Raw genomic sequence first — 16,564 nt, 5'->3', positions numbered from 1 at the left:
TGAAGCTGTACCAAAGTACCCAAAGTACTCCGTACCTCCGCCATTTATATCTGGCCCAGCACCCCTGGACACTCTTCACACCGCTACCTTCCACCACCCTGGGAAATCCGGTCTTTCAACCTGTCGATCTCACCCATCTGATGAGTGATCTTCCTTGCCCGGCAGTCATCAAAGACTATTCTCTGCGATGGCGCCGTTAGGCCAAACGATCGCCGTGATTGATAAATCCGGCAAAGTCGTCAGCACTGTAAGTATCATGCAAGGCCCTCTCTTCCCTTCCCTCTCTCTATATAGTGGGACCTGCCAGTCTAATTCTGATTATCTCCCTCTAGAGCAAGCAGCTTTTTGGTGTCTTCAGCCAAGCTAAACAAGCTTATCGCGAGCGAAAGTCCCACTTTGATTCGGAGCGCAGTGCCAAGATCGCAGAGCAGCAGGCTCTCCAAGGCCTCGCCAACTACCAGATCGATGATGCACCTTCAGAACGATCAGGACGCAGTCGCGGAACAAAGTCTCGCCATCATTCAACGCGGCATCGCCCTCGGGCTCCTTCGCACTATGAGCAGGACTTACACTCTGTAGCGCCCAGCCGAGCGGGGTCTCGATATGCTCCCTCGCAGGCTATCGCCCGCCGGCATACCCACCACGATGTCACGACCCGGGAACCCTCTCGCCCGGAGACTGCTCGGTCCAAGTCCGACGCCAATATAGATATGGATCTTGCATATGGAGAGGCCCACCCAGAGGCCCTCTCAAAATATGATCCGGTGCCTGCTGGGGATGAGAAGCAGCAACTGAATGGACTGGTCGATCGGGCCCAGTGGCTTCTAGAAGAAGCACACTGTGTCCAACATAGCGCTACCGCAACCATCTCCCACCTTCAAAAGAACCCTGATGCCATGGCCGCGGTCGCCCTCACTCTTGCCGAGATTAGCAACCTAGCTAGCAAAATGGGCCCGGCTGCACTCTCTGCTTTCAAAGCCGGTGCACCGTCCGTTTTTGCATTGCTTGCCAGCCCCCAATTCCTCATCGCCGCCGGTGTCGGTCTCGGTGTCACCGTTGTCATGTTCGGTGGATACAAGATTATCAAGCAAATCAAGGCCGGCGCCACAACACCAACTACTACGACCGAGAAACAACAATCTACTGGAATGGATGAGATGATGGAATTTGACGTCGAACACCTCAGCGGCGTCGAAATGTGGCGCAGAGGTGTCGCCGATATGGAAGCCGTCAGTTTAGGCACATCGGTGGACGGCGAGTTCATCACCCCCACGGCAGCCGCCATGTCTGGAATCGATGTCACAACCGCCCGCGCGGAGCGAGATCCTCGATTCAAATTCGATGAAGACGGTTCCGTCGCATCATCGCGTCGATCTCATCGTTCCCACCGTTCACATCGCTCCCGAACTTCGCGGGCGCAATCCGCAGCGCCCAGCAGTCGCTCAAAGAGGGAACCTGATACTACCTCTAAACCACCCACCTCTTTCTTCTCCAAATCTACAAAGGCCGCCCCAAAGCCTTCTAGCAGGGCACCCAGCCGAGCACCCAGTCGGGCCCCCTCAAAAGCCCCCTCCAAAGCCTCTACATATGTGTCAGAGAAAGAAAAACCACCGAAGGATGCCAAGAAGAAGAAGGGCCCGAGTCGCTTGCGTCTCATGTTTACCGCTTAAATCCCCCCTGCCCCGCAGACGTTCAGAGCCGCGAGGCTTTTTAAGGGACTTTTATATTGTACATTTTCAGCACACGACAGTTCGCATCATATATACTCCCAACTCCCCAGCATTCATGATAACGACCAAAACATCACCTCACGTCTTATGTCGATTACCCTTGTCGTTTTTCTTTTCTATTTTCTTCTTCTTTTTTTTCTCTTCTTTTTCTTCTTCTTCTTCTTTTTGAGATCCTCAACTTCGCGGCTAGCTGATTCCTATTCTGAATGAAAATTCTGATGTGAACAAATTATTTTGGACTTTTTGGAAAGCATATTTTGGCGTTGTGGAATATCATTTAATTTCATTTCTTGCTAGTATCGGAGACAGTTGGATCAAAACAAACTCCTTGAGATGAAATAAAAATACAAACAAGCGATTTCAAAGAACATTGTCGGGAAAGCAAATGATATTTTGAAATTATTTGAATCTTACTAGACCTCCAACGGTATGCGTTTCCTAGTGTTGGTCCTTCTTTCCAGTCTTCGCGTTTACTGCATCTAAGTGAGCCGCCTCCCGAATCAAACACTGATATGACTCAAACTTGCGAGCCGGAACTCGAGCCGCAAAAATCTCATCCAGCTCCTCTAAAGACCGGCCTTTCATCTCCGGCATGAAGAAATAGAAAAACACCACGCAAAGGAAGTTGGACGCTGTCCAGATGTATCCATATCGGGCCCCCTGCATATTCCTGTTAGTGCCAGATCCACCGAGAAATAGAGTCTGTTACATCATGACCACTCACCCAATTCAGATGCTCCGGATTAATAAAATAAGGCGTACAGAAATTCACCAGCCAGGCGAGTAAATACCCCAGCGAGGTAGCAGTGCCAACCGTCCAAGCTCGCAACCTCGAACTCACCAATTCCGTCGCAACGGGGTAGCTCGCTGCCCCAACACAACCGTTATAGAAGAACATGAACAATGCTGTGAACGCCACAAGCGTCTGGCCTGTCTGCAAGGAGTTGGGACTCACGGACGCCGCGATCGCACTGGCTAGTTGGCAAAGTCCGCAGGCGATGGCGCCAAGCATGAGTATTGAGCGACGCCCGAGCCATTCCCGGATGGCGTACATTCCGATATTAACGCCCAAAAAGCCGAAGCAGGTATTCATGATGGAGAACTCAAATGCTTTTGCAATACCGCATACGGTGAAAAAGTATGTTTGGTAGCCGATGAGAAACCAGACGCCCGAGGCTGTCTGACAGCCGATCATGCAGTAGCAGAGGATTGTACGGCGAAGTTCGACACCTAAAGATTTATTCAATTTAGTATTGACCTAAATCATTATTGTTTCGAAAAAAAATACTCACCTCGGAACATATCCAGCGCAGCGACATCTCCTTGCGTGCGCTTCTCCTCTTCAACACCCTTGACCATTTCCGCCCACTCAACCTCCAGTAAAGACGGAATAACAGTCGTGCTTCCAACACTCCCATTCTCATCCCCAATGTCATCTCCTCCGGCTGTGGCAAGGAGCTTCGCATAGCTCGATCCTCGAAGCTGCTCCAACGCCTTTCTCGCAGCTTCCTCTTTGCCCCGATGAAGTAGCCAGCGCGGACTTTCCGGAACAAAAAATAGAGCCACGAAGAGAAGTGCCGGAACAACATAAAGACAAGCCAAAGGGATTCTGTATGATAACGGATCCATCCGTTCTTTGGTCTTATTATCCACGACAGAACCCATGATACTCCCGATATTCACCCAATAAGCGAACAACGCGACCATCACTCCGCGCATGTGCGCTGGTGCTGCCTCTGCAGTGTAAATATTAGAGAAAGTCACAAGAAAGCCATTGGCGAAGCCCAGCAGTAGGCGACCTAGATATAAAACCCCCCCGGGAAGAAGTTCCGATTTGGATACCGCACGCTACGGCATTGACGACGCAAGCAAGCCAGAGGGCCTGGCGACGGCCTAGATATGAGGAGAAGAACCCCGCAACAAGTGATGAAACGAAGGATCCCAATGTAAGGAGGGATGTGATCAGCTGCTGCACTGTACTCTAGAGTGCGCTTTAGCTTAGACCAGTTCTAAGAGTTGCGAGATTGGAATTGTTTATTTACTCACATCAATCGCGTATCCGGTGTTACTATCTGGCGATGGGTATCCGAACACCTTGAGAAACCCAGGCATCGCTTGCAACGATCCCACCGCGGCAAGGTCAAATCCATATTGCATATTCGCCATGGAAACAAGACAGCAGAGAAGGAGACATTTTCGATTCTGCCATAGCGTAGTCGAGGACAATGTTTTATCCATGGCGAAGATATCGCAATTTGAAGCCCGGTCTTCAATGCCGGAAGTGAAGTGCAGGATGGGTGAATCGAGGAAGAAAATACAACTCACAACTGGGCATATAACAAACGAAATTGTTCATCGTTCGGTTGAAAGAATTCTTACCACTGCCGAGGATCGCAGGAGGGGTTAAGCCACATTCTAATGGTCTTCATTTCTAATACGCTGAAATCAGTGAGATTTCCCTAGGTTTAGGAATCGATCTGCTTCTTCCTGCGGTCTAATACAAAACAAGCCGATTGACTGCCCCCACACCCCCGCAAATCAGTTCAATGGCCTGGGAAATCTGGGGCTGGCGGCCCCACCCAACCTGGGGTATTGAGACATGCTTAAGACCTAAATTCGAGGGGAGTCGATATGCATTCTCTCCTGGTGCTAGCAAGGAGAATGCTACTACATGGAAAGGTGTAAAAGCATGATGTGTCAAAAGTCGAAGCTCTACCGCCGATCTCAACATTCGCTCTTCGCGTAAACAACCATTTGAGACACGGCCAAAAGGCCACTGTTTGGCGATGCTCTCTTGAGCTCCAAGATGTGGGGCTATGGATGAATACAAGGCGCATTTATGCACCTGGGCCATGTTCTCCCCGGTGCGGCACCTTATTGTTCTCCGGTTTTAATATCTGGAGGTGGGGTTTGCGTCAGTCGCTAGTCCCATTGAGCCTGGGGATAATCTTGAACACAGTTCTTTCCATTGGCGCCCGCAAACATATCTGGTACTAATACTAGTACACTGTCTCTGCACTTTTGGAAACTGAATTTCTACTTATGTCCTTTGCCCCAAGCCTGCTCGCTACTACCGTGACAGTGACCAGGTCAATATGATCGTGGAAAAGACTGGGGAGCTTCTCTCTCTGGTTCAGGCCCAGCTACTTCTCTCTGGATCATTATGGAATAAGGCAAACTTTCTCACAATCATCCCGCCACTACTGACGGGCTTGATATTGCTTCTATTGGTCGATTATGGACGTATGCTCTATTTGCACTTCAATATGGTACGCTCCTATTTGAACACCCTAGACCTAAAGACCCATGCCTTTGTCGAAAAATTTCCTAACTGCTCAACAGCCGCCAGGCCCATTTCCACTGCCCCTGATCGGAAATACACACTTACTACCTGACGAAAAACCATGGATCTACTTCGAGAAACTAGCAAAGCAATACAACACACCCATGATAACATTTTGGACGGGACGAAGACCAACAATCTGGATCTGCGATGCATGGGCAGCAAGTGAACTTCTCGATAAACGCGCCGCGATATATGCTTCTCGACCACGTATGGTGGTCTTCAGTGAGCTGGGTGCAGGACAGTCCAATCTCGTCAACATGTACTACGGCGACAGGTGGAGATTACATCGAAAACTGACACACATGGGAGTTGGCCTTCAACAGGTCAGGAACTATCGTGGCTTCCAAAATGACGAGAGCAAAGTTGTTGCTTTTGATCTACTGCAAGAACCGATGCAATACGTGAAGCACTTTGAACGGTATGCGACGAGTGTTGTCTCGATTATTGGGTTTGGTAGGCGCGTTGCTACCTTCACCGATCCGATTATCACGGAGGTCATTGCTGTTATGCAGCGGGCTGCTGAACTTAATGTTCCTGGGAAGACATTTCCGATGTTAATGGAGTCATTTCCATGTGAGTCTGAGTCCACCATGTCCATTTAGACAATACCCTCTAAAAGTCTATATGCCTAATATTTTTCCAGTCCTAGCAAGGTTTCCAAACTGGATGGCACCCTGGAAGCAAGGACTAGGAAAAGGACAAGGAAGAGGCCGACCATTTTTCTACGCACTGGCCGAAGAAGCCGCAACAAACCCAAACGCAGCACAGAGCTACGCGAAAAAGATCTTCGACGAAGCACCCAAGCACAACCTAACCCGGATGGAGATATCCTCGCTTTCGGGGAATTTATTCGGAGCCGGAAGTGACACGTCGAGCTCCACGCTAGTGACATTCGTCCTGGCATGTTGTGCTTTCCCTGAAACGCTAGCCAAGGCATGGGAAGAACTTGACAGGGTGGTGGGACCACACCGGAGCCCGACATTCCAGGATGAATCAGACCTTCCGTACATCAAGGCTTTTGTCAAAGAAGTACTGCGGTGGCGATCGGTCGCGATTATAGGTGGTCAGCCGCACGCGCCGATCAAGGACGATCATTATAAGGTAAATGGCCAAGCATCCGTCCCTGCCGCTCCAAGCGGGCTATATCCTCCACTATTTACCTTAGCCTGGCGGCTCGCTGCTTGATTAAGTGATTGGTTGCTGATAAGATGGATAAATCTAGGGTTGGTTGATCCCGCGGAATACATGGGTCCAAGGAAACGTCTGGGCTATTCACCACCATGAGCGAGAATTCCCGGATCCAGATCGCTTCAATCCGGATCGGTATATCAAGAATAGTCCCGAGTCTCGTCCATTCCCTGGCGAGAAGGGTTATATGACCTTCGGATGGGGCAGACGGGTCTGCAGCGGACAGGGGCTGGCGGAGCAAGGGACGTTTATTACGATTGCGAGACTGCTTTGGGGGTTTAGGATCGAGAAGGCGTTGGATGGAGAGGGTAATGAAATTCCAGTGGACATATTTGATTACACGTGAGTTGTTTTGTTTTGTGCATGTTTCATCTTTTCATCTGATCCTTCGGTGAACTGATCCTTTGTCTCGTGTTGGTACAGAAATGGCCTCAACATGCGCCCTAACCCTTTCGAATGTCGAATCACTCCTCGGAGTCCGGAAATCCGTGCAGCGATTGAGAGGGAGGGCCAACAGGCGTTGCAAGATCTTTCTCAATACGACGGCGAGTCTCAGTACCGCATGAGCACATTTTATGCCAAGGAGAATCTGTGAAAACGATTTCGAGATTGCATCTTAACGGCCCAAGGGGGGTTTCTTTCTGAACTGGATCACTGCATATTTGGAGGACCGCCATATCATCTTCTGGCGGAGACAGAGTGAGACAAGCCGAGCTCGGCGTCCTCGGGAGGGTTCCCCTCTCCTGCTTGTGGAGACAGACCTTGTGTGGAGACGGCGCAATAGAAGACGGTGTCGCAGCGTCAATGAAGATGAGATTCTAACATGATATTGTCAATTTTCATACCGTCTTTTTTGATGGGGTTGGGCTTAATTGTCTTGGCTACGCAGAGAGATCGTGTTTATAGATCGGACGTGTTAAGAACGAGGAAAGGGTGGATAACTTGCATTTTATTATGATTGAGCTACGGTATTCGGGAAAGGTGACCTCATTGATCTTTGTTCACTCACCTTGAAGTGCAGTCTATGAATTCATGTGCAATTGGTTCATTCACATCGGCTATCTCGCCAGAACAGCACATAATTGGCATGAGCATCCGGGCTTTTGCAGGATCACTACATAGGTCGGCAATGTAATCCTGCAGTATATGCCGTGATTACAAGAAAAGGAAGCACTAGGCGTGTACGAGTATCACAAGATCAGTAATGTCGGGGAAGAGGAGGACCAGACGTGGGTCTGCAGTATATTCCTGTACTGGCGAGATAGGGACAGTGCGCCGCTAGAAAGTCCGGATTGACTACGAGTATGTACTAAATCAAGCGGCTGTTCGGCAGATGTGCCAGAGTGAAACAGCCGGATTAGCTGAGTTAGCCCCCAGAATAAAAGACTTGTGGGCCAATGAGTGCGGAGGATCCACTCGGATCGCCCTTGCTGGCGAGTGCCGCGTCGTCTCGGATTTCCGAGTGCAACCCACAAATTCAAGAGAAAAGAAATCCGGTGAACGTTTCGCTCCTTGCGCGAGATTTGTATTTAGTTAGAATTATTCATTCAAGTTGGTTTATTGCAGCCAATTATAAGACCTTGATAGTATGATCGCTCGGCTTGCCTTGACCCAAATTTACCCGTTAGACCCGCAAGAGCCGCCAACTACCGTCTTCAAACGCTCCGGACCTAGACCGAACATGGCAGACACGCCTGGGAAGGAAAATGAGCCCAGTTTATCTCATTTTGTGTATTCGTGCTTGATCTGCGGGGGAAAAAAAAGAGGGTCGCGTTCCATTGACCCATCGGGAAGCCCCTATACCCTCAAGGGTTAGGATTGCCGGTGGTAGAGTATTAAATAAAGATAGACCTCTGCTCTACCCCGAGAATTGTAGTGTACCTGTGGCACGGGTGGGACGGCAAACCTTCGGACTACTAATCCCGGGAATAATTTTCAGAAATAGCCACCTCAAGGCTTGGTTCGTTGTTCAGATCCACCACGCGGGTTTAATTCTACCATCCCCCGGGAACTTTCTCTCTTTATCACATATTGGAGATCAAGGGTCTGTTTCTGTACATTCTACAGGCCATTGCTTCATCATGGCTGTCCCAAAGGCAAATGTGCCTCTGGATGTGATCGTTGTCGGGTAAGAAGCCCCCTGCTTTTTTCTTCTGGAATTTATGACCAAGAGCTAATCATCAACAGAGCGGGTATGTTTTCCGATATTGCATGAATATGCAGACGGGCTATTCAGAGGAGTCAATTGACATTCTTTTATAGGCATTGGCGGCATGGCCGCAGCCCTGACGCTAGGCTTGCGTGGACATCGAGTCACAGTGCTCGAAGCCGCGCCGAAGGTATGCCTTTCAAATTGCCACCTCTGAAGACAGTCGCTGACAAGATGAAGCTCATGGAGGTTGGAGCTGGTATCCAAGTCTCTCCAAACATGTTGCGTCTTTTTGACCGTTAGTGAACCATCATTTGCTCCTAATATTCTATGACAACTAACAGTCCTTCAGGTTGGGGTGTCTCAGACTTGATCCACGCTCAAGATGTGGCTTTAGAACATATCCATGTACGACGGTGGCAGGATGGAAAACTTCTCGGTACCATGCCTGTGAACAAGACCTTTGGCCAACAGGTAGTTATTCACCGTGCCGACTTGCATAATGCCCTTATTGAAAAAGCATTGGCCCTCGATAATGTTAAACTGCGGGAGAATTGCTTTGTGTCAAGCGTCGAATTTAGCCCTGCTTCCGTCACACTTGCTGACGGTACCGTCGTCCGCGGGGATATTGTCATCGGCGCTGACGGCATCAAGTCAACCATACGTGGCCACCTTTTGGAAGATCCAAATATCGATGCCATTGCCACTGGAGATGCGGCATACCGGATCATGCTACCCCGCAGCACCATGGAGAAGGATCCAGAGCTGAAGAAGCTTATCGACGAGCCCCAAGCGACTCGTTGGCTTGGCCCTGCGCGCCACATAATCGCTTACCCGGTACGCAGCCATGAGTTGTACAACGTCGTTTTGCTTCACCCAGACCGGCAAGAGGTTGAGGAGTCGTGGACCACAAAGGGCTCAAAGCAAGCAATGGTCGATCACTACACAGGGTGGGATCCTATTGTCCGAAAGCTTATCGACCTAGTTGTGGAAGACGAGGTTCTCGAATGGAAGCTGTGTCTCCATCGACCACTACGAACTTGGATCCGGGGTTCAGTCGCGCTGATTGGCGACGCGTGTCATCCGATGCTGTACGTTGATCGCATGCTGCCACTCAACCTAATTGAGCGAAGCTAACTATCCCAGGCCCTATGTCGCACAAGGGGGCGGCCCAAGCCGTCGAAGATGCAGCTGCGCTGGGAGTCCTATTGTCCAATATCACGTCACGACATGAGATTCCGAGCGCCTTGCAGGTGTACGAAAAAACCAGAAAACAACGCGCAGAGACTGTGCAGCAGTCCGGCACTGAGAACCGAGTCGCATTGCATCTGGACGATGGACCTGCGCAGCTCGCCCGTGACGAACAGTTTCTGGCATCCGCAAACGGATCCAACCCGGACAAATGGAATGATCGCGAGACGCAGAACTTTCTCTGGGGATGGGATGCCGAAAAGGTGGCATTGGATGTCTGGAACGGTACGCAATTCCGACTCTTGTGTTGCTCACGAAATGCTAATTTCTATCCGACAGAGTTGGTAAAGGGTGAAAGGATGAACGCCAGCTTGTAAAAGATGAACGAACGGCATACGACCATATTCAACATAGAGCGCCATTGCATTATAGCCCGTTTAGAAGTGCCATTTGGCCGCGGGTAAATAGCCATTAGAAGTGTATATAATCTTATAAATCTGAAATATTCATCATATCATTCTCTGCCAAGTCTTGGTTTCCGTCATGGTTACAGGAAATCGGACTTTAATGTAATATTATCCATATTTACTTGCCTCTGCGCCACATTTTCGCGGTAGAGGACTCAGAGTTTGTGGCGATAGTTTACGTATACAGCGATATGATGCATGGAGAATAACACGTGCGATATTTGTGAAGAGAGTCTATCTAGCCCATGTCGAACACCCTCTGGACGGATGATGCCACCATCCCACTGTTGCAGTGCTATTCCACAGAACAAGGGGCCGACCTGGCCAGTTTGAGAAGCTTTTTTTGTAGTCGTTATCGTTGTCACCGTCAAGAGATGCGTGTTGTTTACATGCAAAAGTAAAGGCCACCATCACAAATGCCTCGAGATCGGATTGGCTAAGAGATGTGTTTGACTGGTTAGAATACCAGCAGTGGCAGTGAAAATGGCCGTGATTTGTTTACCCACATTAACGGGGTTGGAATCCGCCTTTGAGGGGACGTGCTTGTGTGCCATCCCTCCGAGAAAATAAACAAATGGGTTGTAAGCAGAAACAAGCTTGAAATGGGACCGAGAACATCAACAATGATTTTGAGAACGGCGTTGAGGACAGTAACAATGGGGCCAAGGACATAAAAAGTGCTACAGAGAAAATAAAAAATGACTTTCAAAACAGCACATGCAGTTGCGTCCAAAATAGAAGGGAAGCATGTAAACAGTTTCAAAATATATAGAACAAATTCATATTGAGGTTACCTGGAATACGAGGATAGGAGGCTACCTAGCACTAACATGAACCGACGATCCTACCATACCTTTGTTGCATGGGTATTACATGGAAAGGGAGATCGATGCGGCCATGCCGAGAAGTCTTTTTGGTTCTAAGGTTAGTGGCCCTGAGCGGACCAAATTGGCAGCAACCAAGTCTTGAGGGTCGTTTCCATAGTAATGAAGGAGCATGAAGTAGTCAAAGGGATCGAATCCCTTAAGACTTTGTGGTAAAAGAAGCCTGAGACTTGGAAGAGCCAATTTTATTTTTGAGGCTTTGGTACGCGCTGAAAGCGTCAGCAGCAGCGTGAATGTGGCCCTCGTGATGTTTTGCCACAGTGGTAGCATAGAGGTAGGGAATCAATTTCCGTGAGTAATCGTGCCACGCATTTACGTCGGCAGGGCCAGGCTGAGCCAGAACCGCGGGCGTAGTAGCAGTGGCAGGAGTAGTGATAGTAGGGACTGGTTTTTCGTATTCGCCGGTGAGAAGCTGCAATAGCTTCGGATCGACAGACTCGAGTACAACGCTGAGGCACTCGTTCCAATGGGACCAGTTCTCAGCGCCTTTGAGCCTGGGAGCAAATCTCATTAGCGGAGGGGGTTGGTCCTCTACGCCAAGGCCAATGCGATGCATAGTGGCCATGGTAACAATTGGCGACGGTGGGAGCAGTGTTAGCTGTGTTGATGGCCGAGATTAGATGGCAGAAGACAAGATGTTTTTGGGATGAAAGGCGAAGTGTTGGTGGCGGCAAGTTTTGTGGTGGTTGAAGGAAGTGAGAGAAGTGAGCAAAGTACCAAAGTGTGGGTAGGAAGGCGGCAACGTGCGAGGGCTCCTTCCCAGGAACTACATCCACGGGTGTAAACAACTAAGCAGCTTCGAAGGGCCCGGGAAGAGATAAAAAGCCAAGCAGAAGCGAAAACATCGAACTGACGAAGGCCCATATCATGTACGTTGGATACGAAGAATTGGAGGTTATCTAGACAATGATTAACAGAGATCATTGCAGTCGGTATACATAAGTGTAGAAACTTTTTCGATTTCATTATACAATCATCTGATATGGGGGTCATTCTAATCCGTCTCGGGGTATGGTAGACATGAAACATAACCCAATACGTCCCCTTGTAGAAAGCCAGTGACGCTCAACATATGACAATCCAATCATTTTTAGGAAGATATTTACATCTTCTCACCGGCAGCGGCCTTCATCTGGCCGTACTTCTTGAGGCGAATGGCAGACACGTTGATGAAGCCAGTGGTCTCGGCGGGGAGAAGTCACCAATCTCGTCCATGCTAGACTCGGTCATGTCGTACAGCTTCTCGGTCTCGGAAGAGCGGCCGAGGACGGAGACAGTTCCCTTGTAGGCACGGCAGCGGACCTGGCCGTTGACGCACTTCTGGGAAGCGGTAATAGAGGACTCGAGGAACTCACGCTCAGGGGAGAAGTACATGCCGTTGTACAGGAGCTGTTAAAGAGTGAGCCAAAGCCGCATTGGAAGAACTGGAAGGGTTACTGACCTTAGAGTAGTTGAAGGTGACGAACTGGTCACGGAGGGCACGGACTTCACGGTCCATAACAAGACCCTCAAGATCGCTATTACAATGAGTTAATGCGGGACTTATCAATCAGTCGATTAGCCATGATAACTCACATGTGAGCAGCGCGCAGGCAGGTGAGACCGGGGGTCTCGTAGCAGCCACGAGACTTGATACCGATGAAACGGTTCTCGACAATATCGATACGGCCAACACCGTTGCGGCGGGCGATAGCGTTGGCAGTCAGGAAGACGTCAACGGAGTCGGTGACGGCCTTCTTCTGGCCCTTCTCGGTGTACTCAAGCTTGACGGGGATACCCTTCTCGAAGTGGACAGTGAAGTCCTCGGGCTGGTCAGGGGCAGTCAAGGGGTCCGCGGTCAGCTTCCACATGTCGGTGGGGGGAGTGGTGTCGGGGTCCTCCAGGATACCGGCCTCATAGGAGCAGTGGGCCAGGTTCTCATCCATACTCCAGGGCTTGGACTTGGTAGAGGTGACGGGGATGCCCTTCTCAGCGGCATAGGCAAGGAGATCGTTACGGCCGGCGAAACGCTCGTAGAAGACGGGGTCGCGCCACGGGGCGATAACCTTGATGGTGGGCTGCAGGGCGTAGAAGGCAAGCTCGAAACGAACCTGGTCGTTACCCTTACCAGTGCAGCCGTGGGAAACAGCGAAGCAGCCCTCGCGCTATTCGGGAAACTCCAGTTAGATATCGTCCTATATGCTGCCAATATGACCGGTTCCTGTCTTACCTGGGCAACTTCGATCTGGGCACGGGCGATCACGGGGCGAGCGAGCGAGGTGCCTGTAATCATTGTGAGTGGATGGTCCTTTGCGAACGAATGGGAGGGAGGCATGGCAGTAGCCTACCGAGCAGGTAAACGTTCTCGTAGACGGCGTTGCAAGCAATGGCAGGGAAGCACAGCTCATCAATGAACTCGCGGCGGATGTCGACAATCTCGCACTTCAGAGCACCGCACTGCAGGGCCTTGGTGCGGGCAGCCTCGAAATCCTCTGGGATAATTGTTTAGTTATGGATCGCGAGTCGTCGAGTAGAGATAGGATGGCATACCCTCTTGGCCAACATCGGCCACTGTAAAATCCGAATTAGCATTTTGGAATTGGAATTGGCTCCTGGACTGCGATAGGTGACTTACTGAAGCAAACAACCTCATAGCCCTCCTCGATGAGGTACTTGACTGGAATTAAGTATCAGCATCTTCCATTGGGCAAGATATAGAGCTTTGAGAGATTCGTACGGATGCAGCTGGTGTCGAGACCACCAGAGTAGGCGAGGCAAACCTATTCGCGCAGTGAGTCAGTGTATTCAGATTCGGAGTCGGGAAACTAAGCGGGCAAGGTGGAGGGACAAAGTGGGATGGAGTGGCGGTCTGAGTATGGAAATATGGAATTGCAACCGCGGTGGGGGCAATTGAGGTAACGTACCTTTCCTTTGCTCATTTTGAATGATTTGAAGCTGTGATATAGTAAAGCGCAAAAAAATATGTGGGGGATGAGTTGAAGAAGAAGAGAGTTGAGAGTGTTGAGTCACCCGGAAAAAATGACGGTTTTTTGGTGCGGGCCGGGGGCGCGTCTTGGCGCCGACACCGGCTGATAAGCCCTGATAATCACACACGTCGATCTGCCATGAGTCCCACAGTCTGTGCCTTGGGAGTCTCCATTGGCAATCAAAAAGAGCCATTCTTGTCTTCTATGTAGATTAATATTTCCCAACCGAACAGCTAGCTGGATGTCTTGCATTATGCGGCTCCTGGATTTGACCCCACTATGGTGGTTCATTGCGAGAGTAAACGTAGACGAAGTGCCTCTCCAGCATTGGCAAAAATACAGGGGAACTGTTGAGTAGAATTCTATTCAAATTTTCTTATTTCTATTCAATACCAATTGATTCCCGTGCCCGGGTCAATCGCAACTCTACCAACTACTAAATAGCAATATATGAATCCATCAACGCCTGGATCATCCGCCCCAGCTGGTCGGCTGCCAAGGCCGCCGGTGCCGTCATCGCCCTCCGCAAAAACTGTTTGGCTGGTTTGCATCCAGATCGGTTATTCGCGGCCTCCCCCGCAATCTCCAAGGTCCAAGGGCCGCCAGCTTTCTCTTTATAAGGAAAATCAACGCAGGGGCATGACTTTCTCTATCACTGTACTCCCACTTCATCAACTCGAGACTCTGCAGATATGGTGTTAACCCGTGCATCGCGGGGCTTGCTGCCACGAATTACTCACCGATCTTACTCGGCAGCTCCCTCACCCGCCGCAAAGCTCAATTTACCAATCGACTACAAATCTAGTCCCATCCTTCATCACACTCCCTCCTCACTATCCAATAACCCAGATTTTCCAGCTGCCGCAACGACAAAACGGTTGAACTTCTTTCAAGCCATCAACTCGGCTCTACGAACAGCATTATCAACGTCGGATAAGGTTATGCTCTTTGGTGAAGATGTTGCCTTCGGCGGTGTCTTCCGGTGCTCTATGGATTTACAAACAGAATTCGGGGCGGATCGAGTCTTCAACACCCCATTGACTGAGCAAGGCATTGCCGGATTCGCTATTGGTGCGGCTGCTGAGGGCATGAAGCCCGTCGCGGAAATCCAGTTCGCCGACTACGTCTTTCCCGCATTTGACCAAATCGTCAACGAGGCAGCCAAATTTCGATATCGAGAAGGTGGCACGGGAATCAATGTGGGAGGACTCGTTATCCGAATGCCATGTGGTGCAGTTGGACATGGTGCACTGTATGGCTCTTTACACCTTGCAAATGCGAAAGCCTTCTAACCCACTGTACAAACAGATACCATTCCCAGTCCCCCGAGTCTCTCTTTTCACACATCCCGGGTGTTCGAGTAGTCATGCCACGATCTCCTTCGCAAGCTAAAGGCCTCCTCCTCTCCTCTATCTTCGAGCATAATGACCCCGTTGTCTTCTTGGAGCCAAAGATTCTCTACCGCGCGGCGGTCGAACATGTCCCGAACGAATATTACACCATTCCTCTCAGTCAGGCTGAAGTGATCAAGCCTGGTACAGATCTTACTATTATCTCCTACGGTCAACCATTATACCTATGCTCGGCAGCCATCTCCGCCATCGAGAAGAAGATGAAGGGCGTGAACATCGAGCTGATTGACCTCCGTACAATCTACCCCTGGGATCGACAGACTGTTCTCGACAGCGTCCGCAAGACTGGAAGAGCTGTCGTGGTGCATGAGAGCATGATCAACTATGGTGTCGGAGCTGAGGTTGCTGCAACTATTCAAGACGGAGCTTTCCTTCGATTGGAAGCCCCAGTCAAGCGGGTCGCCGGCTGGAGTACCCATACCGGACTCTCATATGAACAATTTATTCTGCCAGACGTTGCTAGTACGTTCCTCACTTCCTACCTCCCACCTTGTCTATATTTGCTAATCGGTGTGACTTCTCTAGGGATTTATGACGCTATCAAGCAAACTCTGGAATACTGAGTGACGCACGAAGAAAAAAATGACCTCGCCGTATGACAATGCAAGGGCTTGAGAGAACCATGGGCTTTTTTTTTCCTTTTGCCGAGTTGTGTTGACGGTTGTCCGGAATTGCTCCACGATGGGACAAAAACCAAACAACAGAACGATGGACCGGATTTCTTTCTTCATACATTTTCTTGTGATAGAAGGGCGGTATATTTTCAACGGATATTGAGCGGCGTGCAGTCGGCCTTTGGCTGGCTTTCAATCTGTTGTGTTTTGCATGGCTGTTGCGAATTGCTCTAAAACTGGTGCATTTTCTCGTTTGTATCTTGACAGAGTTCAATGACATAGAACCTTTTGTTTCTGGCCCTTGGGCTACCAGTATGTTCCGAATGAAATTCCCACTTCCTTTGTAAATTCAATTACCCATCCCTCCAGTGGGTCACCAAGAAACTTCAAGTTGAATGGCGTGGATTATATGCCAGTGTGAAGGAGTTTGCTCGGATTTTTGTCGAAGAAGACCACGTGTGCTACTGTGCTGCAAAACTCGGCAGCTGTTTGGAATTTAACGTATGTATAACCATGGATTTGCGTTTCGGGCATCGTGGCATGGAGAGAGTCTGGGTTTTCTGAATAGATCATCATTCTCCCGCAAGTTGCTTCGTAAATAGTTGCATGTCCCCCTT

The 16,564-nt window shown here is 49.8% G+C and overlaps 7 protein-coding genes across 7 annotated transcripts; 4 read left to right on the top strand and 3 right to left on the bottom strand.

Annotated features, from left to right (window-relative positions):
- Positions 1–187: 187 nt before the first annotated feature.
- Positions 188–1,670, top strand: N7481_006228 (uncharacterized protein; the record flags this gene model as incomplete). Its single annotated transcript, XM_057265447.1, has 2 exons — positions 188–247; positions 333–1,670. 2 exons carry the CDS (start codon positions 188–190, stop codon positions 1,668–1,670), a joined length of 1,398 nt encoding a protein of 465 aa, XP_057123167.1.
- A 498-nt stretch (positions 1,671–2,168) lies between these two features.
- On the bottom strand, positions 2,169–4,055 carry N7481_006227 (uncharacterized protein; the record flags this gene model as incomplete). Its single annotated transcript, XM_057265446.1, has 4 exons — positions 2,169–2,390; positions 2,455–2,960; positions 3,023–3,578; positions 3,777–4,055. Coding segments are annotated over 4 exons (1,563 nt in total), but the record flags the coding sequence as incomplete, so codon positions are not given.
- Positions 4,056–4,825: 770 nt separating this feature from the next.
- Positions 4,826–6,859, top strand: N7481_006226 (cytochrome P450; the record flags this gene model as incomplete). The annotated part of the gene is made up of 5 exons (XM_057265445.1): positions 4,826–4,999; positions 5,073–5,649; positions 5,720–6,177; positions 6,299–6,606; positions 6,688–6,859. 5 exons carry the CDS (start codon positions 4,826–4,828, stop codon positions 6,857–6,859), a joined length of 1,689 nt encoding a protein of 562 aa, XP_057123165.1.
- Positions 6,860–8,345: 1,486 nt separating this feature from the next.
- Positions 8,346–9,981, top strand: N7481_006225 (putative salicylate hydroxylase; the record flags this gene model as incomplete). Its single annotated transcript, XM_057265444.1, has 6 exons — positions 8,346–8,392; positions 8,452–8,456; positions 8,527–8,603; positions 8,654–8,711; positions 8,766–9,508; positions 9,547–9,981. 6 exons carry the CDS (start codon positions 8,346–8,348, stop codon positions 9,979–9,981), a joined length of 1,365 nt encoding a protein of 454 aa, XP_057123164.1.
- A 1,113-nt stretch (positions 9,982–11,094) lies between these two features.
- On the bottom strand, positions 11,095–11,520 carry N7481_006224 (uncharacterized protein; the record flags this gene model as incomplete). Its single annotated transcript, XM_057265443.1, has 1 exon — positions 11,095–11,520. One exon carries the CDS (start codon positions 11,518–11,520, stop codon positions 11,095–11,097), a length of 426 nt encoding a protein of 141 aa, XP_057123163.1.
- A 563-nt stretch (positions 11,521–12,083) lies between these two features.
- On the bottom strand, positions 12,084–13,873 carry N7481_006223 (argininosuccinate synthase; the record flags this gene model as incomplete). Its single annotated transcript, XM_057265442.1, has 9 exons — positions 12,084–12,344; positions 12,397–12,472; positions 12,531–13,099; positions 13,165–13,217; positions 13,283–13,426; positions 13,485–13,505; positions 13,570–13,611; positions 13,672–13,714; positions 13,859–13,873. 9 exons carry the CDS (start codon positions 13,871–13,873, stop codon positions 12,084–12,086), a joined length of 1,224 nt encoding a protein of 407 aa, XP_057123162.1.
- A 740-nt stretch (positions 13,874–14,613) lies between these two features.
- Positions 14,614–15,896, top strand: N7481_006222 (2-oxoisovalerate dehydrogenase subunit beta; the record flags this gene model as incomplete). Its single annotated transcript, XM_057265441.1, has 3 exons — positions 14,614–15,173; positions 15,230–15,795; positions 15,859–15,896. The coding sequence occupies 3 exons, from the start codon at positions 14,614–14,616 to the stop codon at positions 15,894–15,896; spliced, it is 1,164 nt and encodes a 387-aa protein (XP_057123161.1).
- Positions 15,897–16,564: the final 668 nt, after the last annotated feature.

The sequence above is a fragment of the Penicillium waksmanii genome (genome assembly GCF_028829765.1).
Source record: "Penicillium waksmanii strain IBT 27052 chromosome Unknown utg000005l:1.0-5232799.0:1.0-5237142.0, whole genome shotgun sequence".
Classification (NCBI taxonomy): Eukaryota; Fungi; Ascomycota; class Eurotiomycetes; order Eurotiales; family Aspergillaceae; genus Penicillium; species Penicillium waksmanii.
The sequence above is the reverse complement of the archived record's forward strand: the minus strand, read 5'-3'. Positions and strand labels throughout refer to the sequence as shown.